Source organism: Musa acuminata, chromosome BXJ1-10, assembly GCF_036884655.1.
Source record: "Musa acuminata AAA Group cultivar baxijiao chromosome BXJ1-10, Cavendish_Baxijiao_AAA, whole genome shotgun sequence".
Lineage (NCBI taxonomy): Eukaryota > Viridiplantae > Streptophyta > Magnoliopsida > Zingiberales > Musaceae > Musa > Musa acuminata.
The window spans coordinates 32,169,234-32,192,325 of record NC_088336.1 but is presented as its reverse complement, the minus strand read 5'-3'; the positions used below and the strand labels follow the sequence as shown (position 1 = coordinate 32,192,325).

The 23,092-nt window shown below is 38.9% G+C and overlaps 4 protein-coding genes across 10 annotated transcripts; 3 read left to right on the top strand and 1 right to left on the bottom strand.

Moving 5' to 3' along the window:
• Positions 1–423: 423 nt before the first annotated feature.
• Positions 424–3,089, top strand: LOC135596241 (large ribosomal subunit protein uL29-like). Its single transcript, XM_065088257.1, has 4 exons — positions 424–551; positions 644–779; positions 861–1,017; positions 2,839–3,089. Exons 1-4 carry the CDS (start codon positions 548–550, stop codon positions 2,911–2,913), a joined length of 372 nt encoding a protein of 123 aa, XP_064944329.1. The 5' UTR covers positions 424–547; the 3' UTR covers positions 2,914–3,089.
• A 153-nt stretch (positions 3,090–3,242) lies between these two features.
• Positions 3,243–5,498, top strand: LOC103969318 (caffeoylshikimate esterase). Of its 2 annotated transcripts, none has more exons than XM_018819844.2 (9): positions 3,243–3,756; positions 3,837–3,869; positions 3,952–4,045; positions 4,135–4,167; positions 4,240–4,386; positions 4,466–4,596; positions 4,673–4,810; positions 4,896–4,994; positions 5,083–5,498. In XM_018819844.2, the coding sequence occupies exons 1-9, from the start codon at positions 3,634–3,636 to the stop codon at positions 5,359–5,361; spliced, it is 1,077 nt and encodes a 358-aa protein (XP_018675389.2). In that variant the 5' UTR covers positions 3,243–3,633; the 3' UTR covers positions 5,362–5,498. The 2 variants fall into 2 exon arrangements, with proteins under 2 accessions (XP_018675389.2, XP_018675390.2); XM_018819845.2 differs by having other exon boundaries at positions 3,659–3,760.
• A 1,532-nt stretch (positions 5,499–7,030) lies between these two features.
• On the bottom strand, positions 7,031–15,967 carry LOC135596239 (uncharacterized). The gene is made up of 5 exons (XM_065088255.1): positions 15,535–15,967; positions 14,410–14,498; positions 12,610–14,001; positions 8,670–8,820; positions 7,031–8,564 (listed from the first exon to the last, which is right to left on the bottom strand). Exons 1-5 carry the CDS (start codon positions 15,659–15,661, stop codon positions 7,945–7,947), a joined length of 2,379 nt encoding a protein of 792 aa, XP_064944327.1. The 5' UTR covers positions 15,662–15,967; the 3' UTR covers positions 7,031–7,944.
• Positions 15,968–17,208: 1,241 nt separating this feature from the next.
• LOC103969316 (actin-2-like) lies at positions 17,209–22,991 on the top strand. 6 transcript variants are annotated; one of them, XM_065088254.1, is made up of 7 exons: positions 17,209–17,303; positions 17,792–18,030; positions 20,188–20,249; positions 21,328–21,398; positions 21,501–21,894; positions 21,983–22,596; positions 22,696–22,991. In XM_065088254.1, exons 4-7 carry the CDS (start codon positions 21,339–21,341, stop codon positions 22,759–22,761), a joined length of 1,134 nt encoding a protein of 377 aa, XP_064944326.1. In that variant the 5' UTR covers positions 17,209–17,303; positions 17,792–18,030; positions 20,188–20,249; positions 21,328–21,338; the 3' UTR covers positions 22,762–22,991. The 6 variants fall into 6 exon arrangements, with proteins under 6 accessions (XP_064944326.1, XP_064944323.1, XP_009381088.2 ...); XM_065088251.1 differs by having other exon boundaries at positions 17,792–18,334; XM_009382813.3 differs by lacking the exon at positions 20,188–20,249.
• The last annotated feature ends 101 nt before the right edge of the window (positions 22,992–23,092 follow it).

Sequence of the window (23,092 nt, the reverse complement as noted above, 5' to 3'; positions counted from 1 at the left end):
CTCTTCTTTGCTCTTATATATATATATATATATATATATATATAGTATGATATTAATTTATCTCATTGCTTAAACCAAATCGATTAAAGACTCAACGAAAATAGACCCAACTCGGATTCCGATAGTTCTAATCCATAAGTTTTGGAAACTAAAATCATCGAATTAGAATCGTATTGGGTTCATTCTGAAACTAGAATTAGAATTATCGATTTTTTTAAAAAAAATAATTTTAAATAAATGAAATTATAATTTAAAAATAAAAATCATGAACCATCGATTGATTTTTATTCTACAAAATAGGTCAATTCCGATTCGATTTGAAATATGAATCATTGGACCGAGTCGGTTGTTGTTCCGGTCCGATTCAAATCCGGTTTAGGTCTGGTTCGAGCCGAACCGCGTTCATGCTAAACCGAGACTTCATCTCCATATGCCGTTAGGGTTTACGGGAACCTTCACTATCTATATATATATATATATATAGACGCCTCTTTGCAGTATTAGGATTTCTGTGCGGCGGAGAAGCGGGAGAGTCGATTCGTTGACAATGGGTAAGAATTCGATTCTGAAGATGCATGCCTCTTTTTTTCTGATTGCTGTGGAGGAGGATTTGGTCGATCCTTTCTGTAATCCTTGGTTGCAGCGAGGATCAAGGTGCACGAGCTTCGCGGGAAGACTAAGGTGGAACTCCAGAGCCAACTGAAGGACCTGAAGAATGAGCTTTCTCTCCTTCGCGTCGCTAAAGTCACCGGCGGCGCCCCCAACAAGCTCTCCAAGATGTGAGTTGAGTCTGTCCCTTGATGTCTTCTTCTTTTGTTCGACGGCTCTGACAATTTTGGATCTTTGATTGGGGTTGGCAGAAAGGTGGTGAGGCTGTCGATCGCCCGGGTGTTGACCGTGATCTCGCAGAAGCAGAAGGCCGCACTGAGGGAGGTCTACAAGAAGAAGAAACTCATGCCTCTGGATCTCCGCCCCAAGAAGACACGGGCTATTCGCCGTCGGCTTACCAAACATCAGGTAACCTGTCTTTTTATTTTGGAGTTCTTTAAGGTTGTATGCGAACCGAATGGTAGCAAAAGGAATGATCTTTTGGAATGTTCATTGAACATTTGTGCGGTATTCATTTTTGGTGCTGCTACCAGTATTTTGTGTGTCATTTTTCCTCAATATGTGAATTTTGATCATAAGATTTTGGCCTTGTTAGCTGTAGTTTATTCTAGAGAGACATCTTGGCAGAGCATTGTTTGTCATTATAGAGCCTCGGCTATGTGTTGTTAATTTGTGAAATTTGAAGTACGGGGAAAACAAAAGGAGAAAAAGACTAGTATCGTATACTTACTTTTTGATGGCTAATCTCAAGATTTAAATCTCGGTCTGATTTAGATTTTGATACGATGTTGGACCAAAATGAATACCAACATACTGGATGATTTGCTCACCTGTACCACATTGTATCAATGAAAAAAACACAGAAATTGACACTGACTGATACAAATCTATATGGTTCAATATCAGTTCTTAGTCAGAAACTGTTGATATATGCCGGTCCAACCAATATTTAAAACCTTGACCTCTATGATTTTCCTTCCAATGTTTTAGCACACTTGCTATCTTTGAGGATCCGTGCTTTAGGTCTAGAAGCCTGGAACCTAAAGTTTGTCATGTGAAGGTCCAATGTTGGTGATGAGTGGCATAATACCTGGTAGTACTAGTGTCACTATTTTTTTCAAGGAAAAAGAGTGATAATCCATCAAGGAATGATAATTGTTAGAATTGGTTTTAACATTTTGCAATCTGTGGCTATTGTTTTTCACATTGTTAGAACAGTGGTTATTGGTCTAACTCTGTTGTCGGCATCATTTTCTCTATGCAATATAATGGATAAGATACTGTTTTCTGGAAACTTGCATGGCAAATGTCTATTTTCAGTTTAGTTGCTGCCTTTGACAGTATAATGCTTCCTGAGATTTGGAATCATGTCAATATCTAGTCTATTGTTGGTGCATTTTTCATCATATATTAGGTGATTTTTAGTAAACAATTACTAGTTCAGTACCTTTTTATTGCAATCTGAAGCGGTGTAAAAGAATTCAGTAGCAGCAAGTAATATCATTTACATGTGAGAAGGGAGAATCCCATAGAGAGTATAGAAAGTTGAAGGCACAAAAGACTGTTGCTGTATACAACTTATAAGATACTAATTGTTCCTAATTAACAACTTCTAGTGCAATATATTGTGCCATCCATATTTGACCATCTCATTCGGCTTCTGTAATTCAACTAATAAGTAGAGAAAAAAAAATCATTTTCTGCTATATAAACTTCTCTAATTTGGTTATCTATAATCCGACATTTGGTCATGTATCTTGCAAACAGCTGATTCTCAAGCAAAGCTCCTTTTCACATTATGTCTTGGTGCTTCCAAGTGATATTTTGCCCTGGTGCCGGTCATCCAAGCTAAACTTACCATTATATTACAGAAACTTCTCATCCCTTCCGACCCTGTGGGTATCTTTAATTTCAAATGAAATGTTGATGCCATGGTTTGACATCTCAGAATCATCACATATAATAGTGGACTCAGTAAGCATTAGTCAGAGGTCGATTAAATATTCTTTCCTGGTCATTGATTATAGGATAATTACATACTGTTATTTCTGGATTTTACAGTTCATGTGTTTGCCTTGAGAAGTGGATTAAATATTCTTTCCTGGTTGTTGATTCTAGGATAATCACATACCTTCATTGTGTGAAAGCTTTCCGGAATTTACAGTTCATGTGTTTGCCATTTTATCCTATCACTGGTGTTTTAATGATGATCTGTTTCTACACGCGCAGGAGTCTTTGAAGACGGAACGTGAGAAGAAAAAGGAGATGTATTTCCCGATGAGGAAGTACGCAATCAAAGCTTAAAATTACAACATCGGATGATTCTCTTATTGCTCTTTAATTTTCATTATTTGTTTCCAAGTTTTGGCTGTTAATTTGCAGAATAAGTTGCATCACGATGGCCATGATTTTGTGGTAGCAAATTGATAGCAGCTTCTTTTCGATTTCTGAATCACCTACTTGATCTAGCATTCCATTTATCATTATGTTTCTCCCTCATAGTTTACCTGGCAGCAGTCCTGATGGTGTATAAATCCTTCAGGGTATTAATTCTCGAAGGTATTTTAGTCTGTTCTTGAATGCAATAATGTGCATGTCTGTGTTTCTATGTACATCTGGATTTCCACGAAACACACCTGATAAAAATGAGAAGGTTCCTCCTCTTCTGCTTCCGTCAACGATGTTTAGCCGCCACACGTGCAAAATGGTCGCGCCGGAAGGTCCTCCTTCCAGCGCACGTTTCCTCCTTTGGAAGTCAACCCAGACACCTACCTTGTGTCGGATTTTGAAGCTTATCGTACATATCCGTGTTGAAAACAGTCGTCCTGACTATTTTTGGACTTGGAGGAATCTTATTTAGAGTCGGAGTCTATCTTAAACAACGAGGGTTTCCATGGAATATGTGGTCGGCATCCAAATCCGGAACGCTTTGGTGCTCTATTTTTAACGGTCAAACACAGAGGACAGCTACGAATTCCAACTCCTCAGACGCGTCAAACTCGTCGCAGGATCTCTATATGTTCTATGCCTCTTCGTCTCGATTCGCTTCGTCAGCTTGACTCCTGCAAGCCTTCATCCTTCCCTCTATCTAAACCTCTTCTACACCATCCTGTCGCTTCAACCACTGCGATACAGATCCGCCGCATCGTAGGTTGATCACAGCACAATGCCGATCGATATGTTTTCCTGCCTTCTTCGTTCACTGTCGCGATATCTCTTCTCTGCAGGCAAACGACATGGACGGCATCAACTACGAAGAGGTCAGCAGCCGGAAGCTTGTTTGTCTCTCCCTCTCTGTTCTTTTCTTCTCGTCTTGTGTGAAGCTTGATGTGCTGGTTCCAGGAATTCATACTGAATGCTCGAGGGATGAAGCTCTTCACATGTCGATGGTTTCCGGAGTACCGAGACCCCAAAGCTATGATCTTTATTTGTCATGGTACTTTGCAACATCCCTTTCTTCCCCGTTCCTCTTAAGATTAACGATTGTATCGGTCTCTCATTTGCGGTGCTTCTTCTCGTTTTTAGGGTATGCCATGGAGTGCAGCATCTCGATGAGAGGTGATGACCATGAATTCTTTGACTGGTGATCTTTTGGTTCGGAACGACATGTGTGCTTTCATGTTGCTGCAGGCACCGGAACGCAGCTTGCAAAGGCAGGTTATGCGGTGTACGGCATCGACTACGAGGGACACGGGAAGTCTTCTGGATTGCAAGGCTTCGTCCCCATGTTCGACGAGCTTGTGAACGACGTTTCCGAGCATTTCACGAGCATATGTGGTGAGCTCAGTGCAGGAAGCTATTGCACGAACTGCTTTGCTTCCGTGCGCTGACTCTTTCTGTGCCATGTCTGTTTCAGAGAGAAGAGAGAACAAAACGTTGATGAGATACCTACTTGGGGAGTCCATGGGAGGAGCTGTGGCCCTCCACCTGCACCGGAAGGAACCCACGTTTTGGGATGGCGCAGTTCTGGTGGCTCCAATGTGCAAGGTCACATTTCCCCGACCGATGAACTCGTGAGTTGTGTCTGCGGTGTAGATGTTTATGTGGTTTGAATCTTTGACAGATTTCAGAAGAAATGAAACCAAATCCATTGGTGATCTTCATATTGAAGTTGCTGGGTAAGCTCTTCCCAACCTGGAAGATAGTTCCTAGCAAGGACATCATCGACAAGGCTGTCAAAAACCCAGAATGGAGAATGGAGGTGAGGAACGCTCCCTGAGATTTCTTTTTGTCAACTCTCCGATGCCTTTTGTCAACCATTTCGATTGCGATTTGTGTCGTCGCAGATCCGAAACAATCCCTACTGCTACAAGGGAAAGCCTCGGCTGAAGACTGGAATTGAACTGCTCAAAGCTAGCTTAGACATACAGACTAGTCTCGAGGAGGTAATTCCCGTTCCATATCTTCTTCTACAGAGTAAGCCTTCCATGGTGGGTTGTGCTGCTGATGACTCCTTTGCTTGGGCTGGTTCAGGTGTCACTGCCCTTCCTAATCGTTCATGGCGGAGATGACAGCGTTACGGATCCATCGGTCAGCCAATCCTTGTACGAATCAGCATATAGCGACGACAGGTCCTTCAAGCTTTATCCTGGGATGTGGCACGCGCTGACATCCGGTGAGCCACAGGAAAACATCGATCTAGTGTTCTCTGATATCATCGCATGGCTCGATGAGAGGACGATCCCCTGCAGCTCCAGAACGGAGAAAGAACACAAGATCGGCCATGACCACCCCAAACTTCGATCGTCTTGATCGCAAAGTCGAAGCCATAGATACATGAACAAGGATTTTTGTCCTTGGTGGTGTCCAAGTTAGGATGATTATGATGGCTTTCACCTTCTGATGTAAACATTAAGCATGCCAATATACGATTCATTACATTGATTGCTTTTCTGGAATTTCTTTGGCGAAATCCAAAGTTGTCATTGATGGAAGGTTTGGCAATGGAGGTGCCTTTGAATCGGTCTGGCTCGGCTGCAGGTTTACATGCATGAAGAAGAAGGGACAACAATGTTGAGCTCACCATTGCGGGGTTCTTCACTCCAGTTCTTACTTCTACAGAGACTCACAAGCCACGGTAATTGGCATTACCAAAAACAGAGAGGAAAGGAACAATTAGGTCCCATGAAAGCAAGATGACGACGATGATGATGGCAAGAATGGCGGCGACGAAGGCCAGAGCTGAGCATTCTTGACCTTGGAGATGCTGTTTAGAACTCCCGACGCCGTCACTGCTCCGACCACCGTCACCATCTTCGCTTCAAAATCTATGTCGAACGATGTCACACCTGCATGCCAGCATCAGTACCGCATATGAACAAAGAGATCGAGTCAGAGTAGATCAAAGCCATGCTCAAAACCAGTCTCGCCTTCCATCTTGGAGATGTGCTTCCTGACCTTCCCTTCACAGCCTTTGCAATGCAAAGCCACCCTCAAATGCACAACCTTCGAATGCAGCACAACTTTAGCTAGCATTTGATCTCAGTTGGTAGAAGGTAAACTAAACTTTGCAGTCTCAAAGCTGTTCTTTTGACGCAGTAGAAGATGGCAGTCCAAAGACAGCAGGTTCATCTTTCTTGGTAACCTCAGGCGATGATCGGTCTGCCGAGAGAAGAGGCGCAGTCTCCTCGCCGGGGAAAGCGTCATCATCGTTATCAGTAGGTTTCCTCAAGCTTTTCCTACTCTTTTGGATTCGAGATTTCGTCCTTGTGAGAGCAAGCTTTCCTCGCCGTGGATTTCTCAGCAGAGTTCTCAGGTGAGTTGCTGGGGATGCACATGAGAACAGAGGAGCCATAGAACTAGAGAGAGAGAGAGAGAGAGAGAGAGAGATTGTGATTGTGTCCTTATAAGCTTGAACAGAAGATAGAAAGAAGAAAGATCAAAGATCATGACAGAGATCAAATCAATCGACGTGTTCATCACACTCTCGGATTCGAATGCAATGGCTTCATAGAGACCAGTCAAACGGCTACCCAAACAACACAGAGCAGCTCCTTACCAAGCTGGCGAGATCCGACATTTCTTGCAGCGACAGGAATAAACAATCATCGACGACTACCCACATGCAGAAGCTGTTCTTCCCTCACGTGATCTCAACTGAAGGAAGAACAGAGCAAAACCTTATTCATTGGAGCGTGCTCTGCTTCAACATCGCAGCAGAGTAAGTATCAGATTCGATGAACACCACCTTATCCATTACCTTATTACTGTACTAGCCGGAACAGATAAGATTTTGTGTGTCATATGCCATCTTTGAAGCTCATGATTTCCACAACATCAGTCAAACAAGTCTATGATATGATTATTTAGCAGGGGGTTGATGATGATCCACACATCTTAAAGAATATTGCTACTGAAAATTCAGTGCCACAGATGACTCTCGGTCCAGTTTTTCATTGATTTCAGGAATAACAATCATGGCTGGAGGACAAGAAATGGATCCACTGAATATTAATGCAAAATAATTCCACCAACAAAATCTTCTGAGACTCTACATGTGTGGGCAGCAAAAGAGAATGGCAAAAAAATGGCAACATGACATACAAACAAATCCTAAATTTCCCTTGTGAGGGGCTTTATTTCTCTCACTACTCCCCCTATTGCTTTCTTCAAGCATTTCACAGAAACTTTACACTCTCACCTAATGTTTTCAAATGTAAACTATACAACAAACACAGCATAACAAAATGACTGTCTCCCATATGGTCTTGAACAGATGCTGGACTTGATCACCCAGACAACCAAACAAGGATGGGTGCATGAGTAATGACTCCTGTGAATTGGCCATCACAACAAACCCTGTGTGATATCATGACTTCTATAAACTAGTAATTCCAGCTGCCTGACCTGGAATTTGGAACAATTGCCAAACTTTACTGCCAATCGAAAAGCTGGCATTGTTGCTGCAGACTTCATCTCTTGGGCCACCTGAAATGGCATGACTCATTTGCTGTAGATCACTCACCGAAACATCTTGCACAGGTTGTCATGAGAATCCTGTGAATAACATCTTAAACCGCCTGATCTGGAATTGGCATGACTGTACTCAACTTCACTGCCAGTTGCAGATTGCCTCGTATGCGGTTGCTGACGAAGCGATGAACAAGCACCTGGGTAGTGAGCATGCGTCCTCATCAGTACATGAAGACGATTCCATTTGGTCTTATAAGAACCATCAAACAATGGGAATTGACGGACGACAACATTGAGCTGTTGAACAACTCACCACAGCCGACACCCTATTCATAATATGACACTTGGACTCATTAATTAACAGGGAATCCACTTGGCAAAATCTAGATATTGCCTCTCTCACTTTTACTAGCAAAAAGCCATTTAACCTAGGATGAACTCCGAAACAAGTTCATCTAGAAGTTCCTCCTGCAGCATCTCCCCTATCTCTTTTCCTATCCCATCAATGTCATCTTCTAAATCTAACCATTTTGGGACCAGGACCTTTGCCTCTGCATTTCCTGTGAAAAGTTCTTTACGTTTTCTGACTAAAATTTGCCAGGCCTTCTGAGCAAGTCCCTGCAAACCCCACACAGGCCCAACCATATGAGTAGAATTAACCCATGGATGCAGACACGGGGCAAGACTCTCAACCAGGATGGAGTTTATAAGATCAAAAAGTAGCTTTCTCTCGGAACTTGACCATAAGGCAAGCTTGTTGTACTTCTTTTCAAGCTTTCCAAACACATCTGTGCACATGTCATACTCCAGCAAGTCACTTGCATCGTAAAGCCTCCCTTTCTTGGCGTCATCAATACCAGACTCGATCAGCATGTCAAGAACGTATGAGAAGTCCCTCTCCTCTTCATCCCTGAACTCTCCCAAATCCTTATTCTTTTGAAGGGACTGAAAATTATTGACATTAGGTAATTTAAGAAAGGCTGAGTAATTCTCACACGTAACTTCTGAATTTGACTTGGCTATTTGGAACTGCATGCATATTTCTGCAATAAAAAGATTGTAAAAGATGTGCCTACAGTAATTCTCAGACAAATAAGAAGGTTTTTTTTATTAGTCATGGATATCTGCAATCTAAGGATATCACAAACCTGAATTATCTTCCATCGATGGAAATTCTTGTGCATATATCAAATTCAGTTGTACAGCTTGTTTATTACTAGCCAAAGGCTGTGGCTGTGTTTCTGTTCCACCCTTGAAGATAGGAAGGCAAACTGATGAAGGTTGGTCAGATGATGTTTCCTGAATGCAATTTGTTTACCTTTTAATACAAAGATGATGGAATAGATATATTTGGCATTCAAAATTCGTATCACGATTTAAACTCAAATCTTTTTCAATTCCAAGGACGAAGAAGAAGATATGCTCACTTCACATAATAAGCGAAGAGTAGAAATCAATGCACAGTATACATGATGTTGATTGTTCTATTTTAGGAAAAAATCGCATATGAGCAAAGAGAAAGAACAAGAGATATGAAAGATAACAAGGGAATTAAAGTGACTCGGAATATATTCAGGGGAAGCATACCTTTTAGTATTGAACTTAAGGAAAAGAAATTATTGTGTTCATTTCAATCTAGAACAGGCGACATCATGTTTATGTTCCCAATCATGCACTTCTCTTAAATATAAACAGTTGTTTGGTAAACCACTACAAAGATAAAATCAATTACATGGATTGTAGAAAATCCAATGATTAAGGGATTCTGAATCCCATAATTAAGGGGATCTAATCCTAATTTTGGGCCACTCAATCAGTATCAAATCAGCCCATATTATAGGAAATGAATTATAATGAAACATTGTATGAAATCAATTTCATTAGTTGCACAGGTTGTAATCAGTGAATGTCTTCCTTTGTATACAGAAAAAGATCAATGAATGAGAAAAATTATATTCTCTTGTGTTCTGGTATTAAAGATTGGTTCCTACAGAAATCGTTTTTGTTCTTTCTTTCAGCCCTAATTGCTAAAAGTCTTTTCCTCCATTTTGCCACTCTTCAGATCAACCCCAACTATTTCTTCTTTGTTATTTGTTTGTGAGGAACCTACGCTACTATGTCTAGAGGAGAAAATATGAAACTAATGCTTCCATCTCCAACAAACAACCTAGGTGGCAATCCATCATTGCTGATTACAACACATAAACTCAAGGAAAATAACTTTCTTTGTTGGTCTCAGTCCATAAAGTTGTATATTCGAGGAAGGAGAAAGATCGGCTATTTGACTAGATCAACGACACCTGCAAAGGATGATCCCAAATTCGAAGTATGAAATTATGAAAATTCAATGACCATATCATCGTTGATAAATTCTATGGAATTAAAAATTGGCCAAACATATATGTTTTTACCAACAACAAAGGAGTTATGGGATGTTGTGGTTAAAACATATTTAGATATGGGGAGAATCAACCGAAGTATTTGAGATTACAAACAAGATCAGAGAGCTTAAATAAGGATGATTTTTGCAATAAACCAAGACACACAAGAGAAACTTACAGGAAGATACATGGAAAACCAGCAAACTGGAAGAACAATCGAGTTCTAGATAAGGCTAACAATCAAGGATTTCAAGTAGACAATCAATCTGCCACCACCTCTAAAGGAGCCAAAACGCCTCATTTCAGTAAGGAACAAATTAAGCAACTATTTGAGTTTCTGAACCAATCCCAAAATCCTAATCCTTCTCTTTCATCATCTTGCTCTTTGGCCAAGAAAGGTAATTGTTTCACAGCTTTGTCTGCTTCTTTTGGTCTTAAGACTCCTTGGATCATAGATTCAAGTGCAACAGGCCATAACGACTAGCCTTTCACACTTGTTTTCCTCCTACACACCTTGTCTTGGAAACTCTAAATTAAAAGTTGCTAATGGATCACTTTCTTTTATATCAGGAAAATGCACAATTACAATTTCAGATTCCTTTGTATTATATTTTGTGCTTCATGTTCCCAACTTGTCTTGTAACTTGTTATCTCTTTGCATTCTGTTGCTAAATTCTTTTCTTCTCACTGTGAATTTCAGAACCTGTATTTGGGGAAGACAATTGGCAGTGTTAAAGAGAGTGAAGAACTTTACTATCTTGAAGATGACGCTACTTGGAATGGACAAGCTCAGTTGACAATAAATAGTAACACTCCTATTAGTAGTGAAATAATGTTGTGGCACTATAGACTAGGGCACCCAAGTCTTCCTTACTTGCAAAAGATTTTACCTTCATTGTTCAGAAACAATAATAGTTTTATATTTTAATGTGAAATTTGTCAGTTTGCTAAGCACCATCACACTGTTTTTCCTTTTCAACCTTGAAAAGAATCCAAACTATTTAGTCTTATACATAGTGACATTTATGGTCCTTCTAAAGTGACAAATCTAACTAGAACCAAGTGGTTTATAACATTTATTGATGACCATACAAGAGCATGTTGGGTTTACCTCTTAAAAGAAAAATCTGATGCTGAAAAAACTTTCAAGAACTTTCATACCATGATCCAGAATCAATTCCAAGCAAAAAATACAAGTTTAGAAAATTAACAATGGCAGAGAATACCTTAATACCATTCTTGATTCCTACTTGTTAGAGCATGGAATAATCAACCAGTCTACATGTGTTGATAGCCTCCAACAAAATGGTATTACAGAACCAAAAAAAAAAAGGACACCTACTTGAAATACCATGCTCTCTTTTATTTACCAGTTTTGTTCCTAAATATCTTTGGGGAGATGTTATTCTTACTGCTTTATATTTGATTAATTGAATGCTTATAAAAATATTTAATTCTCAAACATCTCTTAATTGTTTATCCTCTATTTATCCACATGTGAAATTGCTTAACTCTCTTCTACAGAAGGTATTTAGATGCATTGCTTTTATCTATATTCATAACCATCATTAAAGTAAGCTTGAACCTCGTGCATTAAAGTGTGTGTTTATTGGCTACTCCCTGACTCAAAAGGGTTACAAATGCTATGATCCTATATCGAAAAAAATATTTGTCATTAAAGATGTCACATTCTTTGAAAACCAAACATATTTCCAAAAAAATTCATCTTCAGGGAGAAAATTCTACCCAAGAATATAGTTTTTGGGAACTGTCTTTACCAATCCTTATTTTCTTATCAGATTCATCTCTACTTTCACTCTACCAAGTCTACCAAGCCAACAATTAACTAGTCCTATTGATACTCCTGAATCCAAATCTCCAACACCATAACTCAAATCTCCAACGCCACAACATGCTATTGGACAATCTAGTTTAAGGGGAGATATCACTATGATTGCACTTGAGCTTCATGTGTATTCATGACGGCGAGATCTAGAAAAGGTCGATGTTTACCCTCCTAAGTATTGCCAAGAGTTTGAACCGATAGCAGATCTAGACATTGATAGAGGTAACGCTATTCCTTTATTAAATCTTGATGTTCCCATTGCCATTAGAAAAGTAATTAGATCTTGTACGATACATCCTATATCTAAATATGTGTCATATCATAGATTGTCGCCAACCTTTAAAGCTTTTATGTTGAAATAGATCGACATTTCATAAAGGAGATGAAGAAGGAACTGTCTGCATAACTTATATTCCTACAGAGAAGCAACTAGCAAATATTCTTACCAAAAAGCTTCAAAGATCTTCTTATGAGGATCTAACTAGCAAGCTGAGAATGATTGATATCTTTGAGCCAGCTTGAGGGAGAGTGTAGAAAATCTCATGATTAATGGATTCTAAATCTCATAATTAAGGGATTTTATAATATCATAATTAAGAAAATTTATCCCCTATTTTGGGCCACTCAATCAGTATCAAATCAGCCTATATTATAGGAAATGAATTATAATGAAATATTGTATAGAATTAATCTTCTTAGTTGTACAGGTTGTAATCAGCCTATGTATGTCTTACTTTGTATACAGAAAAGATCAATGAATGAGAAAAACTATATTCTCTTGTGTTCATAGATATTGATGACCAATAAGCAGAAGCTACATATAGATATTAGAAATATACCTCCTAAGAGTACAATACGAACCTTCAAATGATTGCAGGACATTTCCTCATTAAGTGTTGAAATTACATCTGCTGTCACTTCTTGAGCCATGTTTCTTTTATTTTTCAACCGCAAATCCATGTCCATACAATTGGAGACAGAGAACATGCCATCAAGATATTCAGTATTGTCAACAGATAACCCAGTAAGGTCTGGCTTGAGTGTTTTTCCACAAGATTCTTTCCTCCACTCCTCTAAGTTCATGTGCATGTCCTGTGGAGGTAGTTTACAGACTTCCCCATCAAATGATTGGAGCTTTTTCCTTTCATTTGTAGTGCTTCTCTTTGAAAAACTTCCACCACAAGAACAATCCTTAGATCCCAAGTACATCATATCCTTGCAACCGTGAAAATGACCATAGCCAACCTTATGCCTTGCATTGTCAAGTTCCACAACAGATAGTCTTCTAGTATCAGCATTCATGTGCTGTTTCATTAGTTGTTTAACATCTCTGGAAATTTCCATTGAACCCTTTGCCTTAGTAACAACATCTGCCTCACTACTGGACAGTCTCTGCTGATCCCTTCTTTTTGCATGTAATTCCAGAAACCTAGATCTAGTTGCCTGTATTCTGTTATTAAGCTGAACATTTTGAGCATCATTAGGAGACGAAATGCTACTTCCCATGTTATGATACTTCTTAAGACATGGTTCCGAAACAAAAAATTGACTGGGATCAGTATAGGGATCAGTTTTGACTGGATATTGTAAATTTGCTGACCTAAAATTACTGCCTGCCTTAAACGAGTGATGAAATAAGCTGGAATTCCATCTATGATCAGTGGACCTTTTGGTCTTCCTCTCGAATCCGCAACACATTTTGCTGCCTTCATATTTAGTACCATCCAAGGATTTAAATTTGGTAATGGATCTTCCATGATGAGAATTCACATTGTGACGATATCTTGTGAATAAAAATTTGGGTTCTTGATTAAATTTCACAAAAAGCTCCTTGTTGAAGTCTTGGTCCTCCAATGCATTGGCAGATTCTTCAGCAGTACTAAGTGTATCATCAATTGAGAAACCCATTTCACCAACAAATTTCTTTCTCGTGAAGTTCAAACCCAATTCACCTTTTTGAAGGTTTGGATATGTCTTAATAATTGGCTTGGTCTTGTTCTTCTCCATCTTTGATGAACCCATGACTTGAAATGCATTTCTGAATCTCTCTGGTGATGCTGCAAGTGATGGTTGCTGAAAACAACAGTGCTTTGGCATCTGTTGCTTAGGGACTATTCCCCGATCATGCAGTTGATCGAGACCCATTAATTTTTCAATTACGCTTGCTGAGGAGCGACTAATTTCTGATGGCTTTGATATCTTTTGATTCATGTGCACCTTTATTGGTATTCCACCGGTTTGGTGGTATGAAACCTGCCAAGACAGAAGAGCAAACCATGAACGCAGTAATTTTTAGCATGTCAGTATGCTTTGTATAGAACATTACCGAGAACAATGAATTCGACAAAAGAAGAAAAGGGATAACAGGTGCTGTTTGGTTGGTATAGTTAGTACAAGAAAGAATAATATAAGTTTGGCAAGCATAGAGTTTCAGATTTTAGATATGATGATGCCATTAAAGATAATTCCATCACATAGAAATTGATCAGGCTGATGTTTTATCGCAATCATTAAAATGAGAGATTATTCCATGTGTGCTAACAGTGCAAAAGAGTACGTAGCCAATTGCTGAATGTATCAGATAGTCAAAGTGTATAGTAATATAGGCCATGCAGCTTATTTGATATAGTAATAGCCTGAGAAGGGATATACTGCACTTACAGAATTTTCCTCTCTTTGATGACCACTGTTGCTAGTAGAATCAGATTCTACATTTAAATAATTCCTTTGTTCAATTAGATGGTCTTGTCCTGAAAGAAAGTTGAACATGTAAGATGACAATCAATATATCACCTCTCATATGTTAAGCAAACATTGCACTCAGCTCTACATATCTTGAGAAGAACATCAAGTTTCAAACTCCCTAGTGGAAAATATCCAAATTCAGACCCTTATGCAGACGGTAAAAAATGAGAACAATTTTATTGAAAAAAAAAAGCAGGAATTTAATGGTGAGGATATCAGAAGGGTATTCATTTCAAGTAGTTCTTTTAAGCTAATTGGAGCAAGATAATTGTATTCGTTATCTGACCAAACTTTTATGACTAGCATCAGCTTATTCAGATAATGATATCAGTAACCTCATCAAAACTTCTTTTTTGCTAGGATCAGTTCGGTCTCATCAACTGTGTCAACTAGGAACAATTAGCTTAGCGAATTAACAACCAAAAAGCAAGTTTCACAACATGACTTCAGGTGCATCTAAGCTCTGATAGAAACTACTTGTGAAATTTATATTCAAACTTGTTGCAACAGAGAAGATAAAACCACCCAGACATGGCATGGAGAAAAATAAGACTATTTTGAGATAGGCCATCTCTTTCAAATGATGATAAACGAAGCCAACGCCAAATTGAGTAGCAAAGCTAGCTGCCTATGCATTTGACACTATCTTGCTTGATAATGACAAGAAAGAGGCACGCAAAGCCGTTACTACAGCACAATTTTAAGATACCCCAGGAAGTCGGAAACTTCCCAAATTGAAGTACCCACAAAAAAAAAATCACTTTTTCGCAAATTAATCGCAGAAAGTTCTAAAACTCTCGTCAATAGCTGCTAATGACCAACCAAATCATTAGAAAACAATCATAACAGGAAAACTTCTTCGAGCAGTTCGAGAATGGTGCAGCAATTCGGGGGAAAAAGTGATCTTTTTAAGAATCAAAACACGAAACAAGATCAAGAGGGTCTGGTTGATGTCCGTGGCTACTGAAATCCCAGAAGAAGCAAGAACAAAGAACAAACCAGAGATCTAAAACCACATGAACAAGCGCATCGGAAACACACCAAGCCTGTAAGACGGAGGAGCGATCGATCTACTGGAAGCTCCACCGCAGACCCTATAAGCCCTTTTCCTCCGCGGCCACCCCCCGCTCTGGAAACTCTGCTGCGGACGGTACCAATCGCCTTCCATCCCTTCTCCTATGTCGAAAAGGCTGGACTTTTTACGAAAGCTTGCAGCTAGATCCCCCCAGAAAAGATCCTCTTTTACGAACGCTCGTTCCCCGAGACGATTAAGACACTAGCAGATGCAACGAATCTCGGTCGGGAACGTTATGTAGGGCGTGGAAGGCCGTCTTCCAGGAGTCCAAAAGCTCGAGGAATCCGCTTTGGCTTGGAGAGAGAGAGAGAGAGAGAGAGAGAGAAGTCAGACCGATCAAAGGGTGGGTTTCAAAGGCTTCCGGAAAAAGCAGACCGATCAAACGAAGATGGCGGCACGACTCGCAGCAACGGAGAGAGAGAGAGAGAAGAGTATATATAGCGAGGGTGGATCGGATGCAGTAATAATTACTGAAACAATTTCCTATAATACAACTCATTAAAAATTAAATCCTTTTACTTTTTAAAAAATAATTATGGTAATATTAAATCAATTAATTCAAAAATATGAAAAATAATAATTTAAATGTCAAGATAAACCCTAATCGATGTTCTTAGAATATCCCATATATTTTTTATTTCATTTTTTATTTCTGCAGAAAAAAACTAAATTTCGGTTCTTCAAACCCAATTCTATCTATCTCGAACTAATGTTAAGGATTTGTGATTGGCTGATCGGAGTCAGACATGAGACTTGCCGTTCCACGTCACGCATCACTCCCAAAACGTGGCCATAAAAAATCGTGCAAACCGACATGCCAACTGCTGCGCAAAACACGGACGTATGGCTCTCTTTGACCGGACTCCATACATGGCGGCGCGGTTTGACTTGCAACAATAGTCTTCCCTTACTCGTATGGAACTTAGACGCTCTGATCACATAAGTGGGAATGAGATGGTTGACATGTAAGTATCACTTACTATTATTTTTTTTATTGTTAAATATTTTCATGAAAAATAGAATAATATTTAATTTCATTTTCCTGATATGTAAATTATATATATATATATATATATATATATATATATATATATACTATTTATGAGAGCAATAATATCCAATTAAAGAAGACATTATTTTTGTTCAATAAAAAAAGAAAAAAAAAGTGAAAACGTAGTAGACATAAATAAAGTAATGAGAAGGGTCCCACTCACATGCATTAAAAATGTAGCAGTGAAATCAAGTTGGTTTGAATTAAATCAATAAACCTATTTTCTAAATAGTTCAGAATTATTTTCTAAATAAAAATTATATGGTATTTAAAATAAAATAATTTACATTGATCTTATAATCATGGTTATGAATCTAAACGAGACAAAGTTGGGATGAAAGGTTGATTAATAATCATCAATATGGTTGCTATTTATTCACCCTCAGCACAAGTAAATGTGGAAATAAAGAGATTAAAATGTAATTAATTTTTAATTTCCGAAAATTATATTATGTCAAATAGGCCACTAAAATAGGGCTCAGCCCAAATCTTCATACGTAGAACTTAACCGGGCCGGTCCATTTCGGCCCAATTTTACTCCTTGCGGCTCATTCCGACCTATAAAAGGGGGGCGCGGCGCGACCGACTTCACGTCTCTTCTCTTCTCTCAGTCACTCTGTCGGTGCCAAGCCTTGTTTGATCGCCCAGAGGTCACGTCTCTCTCAGTTCAACTTCTTCGACGAGGTAAGCTCTCCATCTGTGGAGCTTCTTGTTCTCGATTCGTATGTTGCTGTGCTTTATGTTGTCTTTGCCCAGATCTGAAAACCCTCTTCTTGTACGAGTGAATCTGATGATCTGTGATTCTCGGATATCATCTGGTGTTGGATCGTTAGCTTTTGGGTTACGATCGGTGGCCCGAAGCGACCAATATGCTTTGGCTGTCTAGAGATAATGTTTCTCGTTGCCGTGCTATTTTTCCTTTGAGTTGGATCGTTAGATCCATTATCTTCTCTAGATTTTTCAGTGATCTGGAATTAAAGTCTTCTTTAATCTGCAAGTAGGGCATTCTGTAGCTGATAATAACCTTTTCTTTCACTTGATGTCCTGTTGATTAGTTTTCGTTGACCTTATTTGGTCCTTCTTCATCTACGAAAATCTAAGCATACAAATTGGCATCATTCTATTCCTATCTTATGTTATGGTGCTTTTGTTGGATGTGACATCAACCCCAGAAGCATGTCGGTCTGTGGCGGAGCCAACATGGCGTTCTAAAGCTGACGTGGTGTGCCAACTCGAAATTGGATCCGTATGGAGCAACGCCGCTCGGTACTGAGCAACATGGGAAGCGCGGGGCGGCGCCGCACAGCGCAGGATCGGACAGGTCGGCCTGCGCCTGCACCAGGCGTGTGGGCTGACCACCGGAGACATCGACAGCTATTAAGCAGCCGCATACGGTGACGTTCAATGACAGGTATAAAAGCCGCCCCCGGAACAGTAGCAGGGGGTCGGACTGGAACACTTGAATACTCTTAGCTCCTCTCTTGATTGACTTAAGTATCGGCGGGATCACGTTAGGAAAATTTTCCTCCCGACTTTGACTTGTATGCAGGAGTTCATCGCTTGGAGAAGAGGAATAACCCCCGGCTCCACCTTGGGTGGATCAGGCGAACAACGCCCCGATCCAACCTCGAGCTGACCCTTTCCGGTCAGAAAACCATGTTGACGATCTTGCGCACTCGGATTGGACCAAGCCATGCTAACAACTTGGCCACGGCGTAAAGTTGCACAATATAGCTCAACTTATTTAGCAAACAAGATTTTGATCATTATTATATAAATACTATAATCAAATCAAATATTTGATTTAGGAATCAACTTTTACTTCTTTATTTGTCATTGTAATTTAGGAAATATTAATTTTTATTTCTTTATTTATCATTACGAATTAGAAAATGATTATTAAATATTTCAAATAGGATTGTATCATATTTGTTAGTGTATTAAATGACAATTTATATTAAATAAATATAAAAAATAAAAAAGAAAGTTTCCTTTAATGGAGGGCTCATCTTCTCCTATTTAAGGGAATGTATTTCTCTCCTTCATTCTTTTAAGGGGAGGAACGAGGAGTTGCATCGTGTTGAGGAGAGGTAGATTTTTCTATCTTTCTTCAAAAATAAAAGTTTTTATTTTGATTCCATGTATAGTTCGAAAATATTTATGAATCCTTTAAATGTAAATTTTTTTTTTATTATATAAAAATATATCATCTGAAGTTTTTAAGATATTCTTCCATCCTCTTTCTAAGGTTTTTGTTTTTGGATTTAAACATACAAAAATTATATATGTTTTATGTATTGAATGCATGATATTTCTTGATATTGTAGTTTATCTTTTAGTCTTATCTAGATTAAAATATGTTATCTGAAATTTTTTAGATTCTTTAATCTAAAATTTAAAATATGTTATTCTAAAAGGTTTAAAATTTGTTTGATTAGATTATGTTAAAATTATTCATATAGTGAAAGTATGATTTCTAATTCCTGTTGAATTGAGAATGTTATTTCTTTGTATTAAATTTTATCTCCCAATTTTATCTTTTAATGTGTTTGTATGTTTTTTTATATAAAATTATTTGTGAATATATATTGTCACAATTTGATATGAAATCGGATAGAAATTAGGTTGAAATAGCTTGTAGGCCAAGCCCAACCCATAGGTCAGGCTACAACCCATTAGCTAGGCCTAGTCCGTAGGCCAAGCCTTAGCTCGCAAGCTAACCCAACCCAGCCCAACATGGGCGGTCATGTGTGACTCACATGACCAGTCCATAGGCCAAGGGTCGACCCAACCTGGTGTGGTGCATGCACAGTCATGTGCAATGCACATGATCGGTATATGGGCTAGCCCAACCTAGCCTAGCATTATAAAATTGTTAGATTTGAGCTCAAACATTAATTGAACCAAACCAATCGGTTATATCGATTCAGGATGATTCTGAATTAGTTGATTTATTTAAGTCTATTTAACTTAGATTGAACATAATCTAATCCAAATTATATTAGTCTATGATGGTTTCAGACCAGTTAAATGAGGATTAGAGATTGGTTCAACTACGTTATAGTTAAATCGAATTCAATTGGACCGATTGAACTAAGGTTCAAGTCAATTGAGGACTAATTAGTAGTATTTGACATGAATGATATTTGAAAGGGATGTTTTGATGTGTTATTTCATCCAAATAGAAACATGACCAATGTGAGATGATGTTATTTCCCTACCGAGGGCAGGTAGGGCGATTCCCTTCGGGGATTAGCGGGCCGTCAGATGTAATGACTAAACGGTTCATCTATCCGCTATTGGATGGATCGTGTTCCCACTTTGGCATGTGAGGGATACTAGTCTATCCGTTGTTGGGAGTGTGATATGAGTTTGTCTCCATCCGCTATTGGGAGAATACAAACTCATCCCGTAGGATAAAACATCTACATTCGTTATTAAGAGAGTGTTCTTTCAGGTACTTGATATATGCCAATGAGATTATTGATTTTTTATTATGTATTCATTTTGAGTTGACTTTTGGGGTTCCTACTCAGCATTGCTGAATTTGTTTGTTTTTTATTTTTAGAGCAACCTTCCACTAGCACCAGATCGAAGTTCAGTGGAGAGCAAACTTTCCTCTATTGCTAGGTAGAGCCACTTGGATGTTTCTTCGAGTTGATATTACTATGTTCTTCAATAAATATTTTTAACTTATGATTTGATTAATAAATGAATTATAATAAATATTTATAAATTATGAATAAAGTAATATTTATTTATTAGTTTTGAATGTGTGGAAAGATGTAATATTGTAAAAAAAAAAAAATCAAGATGTGACAAATACCATTAAGGTATTCCCTATTTGATATGATTAGAAAACTCAAAGGAATACCTAGTGTCAGGATGGGCCTTTGTATTTTAGGATCAATAAAAAAAATTTAAATAATTGAAAGAATGATAGTTGATCTCATATACTTCATGAACATTATGTAGATCACCTGATTCAAGCTGGCTTAGTACACGAAGCTTTTGCTAATGCACGGTCTAGAGAGGGTCAATGACTCTCTTTTTTATTATGATGGCTTAGTACACGAAGCTTTTTTATTATGAAGCTTTTGCTAATACACGAAGATTTTAAAAGATAGTTTGTTCAAAAAAATTCTGTTCCATATGCCTCATGAGTTATATTGCCAATGATTAATATGGTACCGCCTGATCATCCATTTCGTGGTAGATTCTTAGATGTGGTTAGCCATTGGTGCCAGCCAATCATGAAAAGATCAGAAAACAAAGAGGGAGCAGTATGTTTCATGCAGTTGTTTTTTTTGCAGAAAATGTTTTGAGGGTTAGAATTGTATAAATAAGGCTCTCTGCTTGACCATTGCATGCACATGCTTGCATATTGGGTTTGATATCATCTCAAGTCACCATGAAGTTATTTTGATGTCTATGGACAAACATGATTGCAAGGTTGACATAATTATTTCTTTTTTGGTTTTCCACTTGTAGGTGATTCATTCCTTAATACACCTTAATGAATTTAGACTGCTACACATTAATAAGATATCTTGTTTGTACATCTGCTGCTAATGTTCTATCATATGATGGGTATCATCAACCTCCTCTACTTATTCCAATTTTTATCTGATAAAGGTGGTCTGGTTAAAGTACAGAAAATTCATATTTTCCTTGTCTGGAAGCACCTTTTCTCACTTGGTTTCTGCAGGTTTATAGGAAATGGCAGATGCTGAGGGTATCCAACCTCTTGTTTGTGACAATGGAACTGGAATGGTCAAGGTTGGTTTTATTGCATTGCAGATGAGCATTTATCTTTCTTTTACTTAAAATTGGTATTTGCTTTACGAACTCAAATGACTCTTGCATTTGTACTGTCAAAAGGCTGGATTTGCTGGTGATGATGCACCTATGGCCGTCTTCCCCAGTATCGTTGGCCGGCCTTGCCACACAGGTGCTCCGGTCGGGATGGGACAAAAAGATGCTTATGTTGGTGATGAAGCACAGTCGAAGAGAGGTATCCTCGCCCTGAATTATCCCATCGAGCATGGAGTCGTCAGCGATTGGGACGACATGGAAAAGATCTGGCATCATACTTTCCACAATGAGCTCCGTGTTGCTCCCGAGGAGCATCGTATACTGCTCACCGAAGCCCCTCTTAACCCAAAGGCAAACAGAGAAAAAATGGCCCAGATTATGTTCGAGAGATTTAATGTACCGGCTATGTATGTTGCTGTTCAGGCCGTCCTTGCACTCTATGCCAGTGGCCGTACAACCGGTGAGCATCGTGTTTGCATGATGGAGTTGGTGGTCGATCTATTTTTGCCTCTTCGACTAAGGAAGGTGCTTATGCTAAATATTGGCAGGTATCGTGATTGATTCTGGTGATGGCGTGAGCCATACGGTTCCTATTTACGAAGGATGTGCTTTACCTCATGCCATTCTTCGGTTGGATCTCGCTGGTCGTGGCCTTACCGATTGGCTGACGAAGATCCTTGCGGAGAGAGGTTATTCGTTCACTACGACTGCAGAATGGGAAATTGCGAGGGACATCAAGGAGAAGCTTGCCTATGTCGCTCTTGACTATGAACAGAAGCTGCAGACCGCCAACACTAGCTCGGCCGCAGAGAAAAGCTATGAGCTTCCTGACGGGCAGGTTATCACGATCGGGGCTGAGAGATTCAGGTGCCCGGAGGTTCTCTTCCGGCCATCCTTGATTGGCATGGAAGCCGCCGGAATCCACGAGACAACATACAACTCCATTATGAAGTGTGATGTGGATATTAGGAAAGATTTATACCGCAACATTGTGCTCAATGGTGGATCAACAATGTTCCCCGGCATTGCTGTTCGCATGAGGAAGGAGATCGAGGCACTTGCACCGAGCAACATGAAGATAAAGGTGGTCGCCCCACCTGAACGAAAATACAGCGTCTGGATGGGAGGCTCCATCCTTGCTTCCCTCTGTACATTCCAGCAGGTACAAGGATTTCTATCAAATCTTTAGTTTTCACTATATATATATATATATATATATATATATATATATATATAACAATCGCATGTTTGGCATTTGCAGATGTCGATAACGAAGGAGGAGTATGAAGAATGTGGCCCAGCGATCGTCCACCGGAAGTGCTTCTAAGCTTTTTGGTACCTGCTGCTGCTTCTTTAGGGAGTGTTCTTTTGGGGCTTGTAAGCTTAGACTTGCTTGGAGTGATGGCTTGCTAAATTGGTGGTGGAGCTGCTCGAGACGCCTTTTGTGTACCATCGATTTGGGCATTTAGGTTTGAAAAATTAAGAAATTATGAACCATCGATTTCATAATTTTAATTATTTTTATATTATTTTAAAATAAGTTCATAAACTTTTATACTTCAAAATTTTTAATTAAAAATAATTAAAAAATCAGTTTCAAAACCAACCCTTTACCACTTTTATTGGTGAAGAATAAAACCGTAGAGCCAAATACCCAT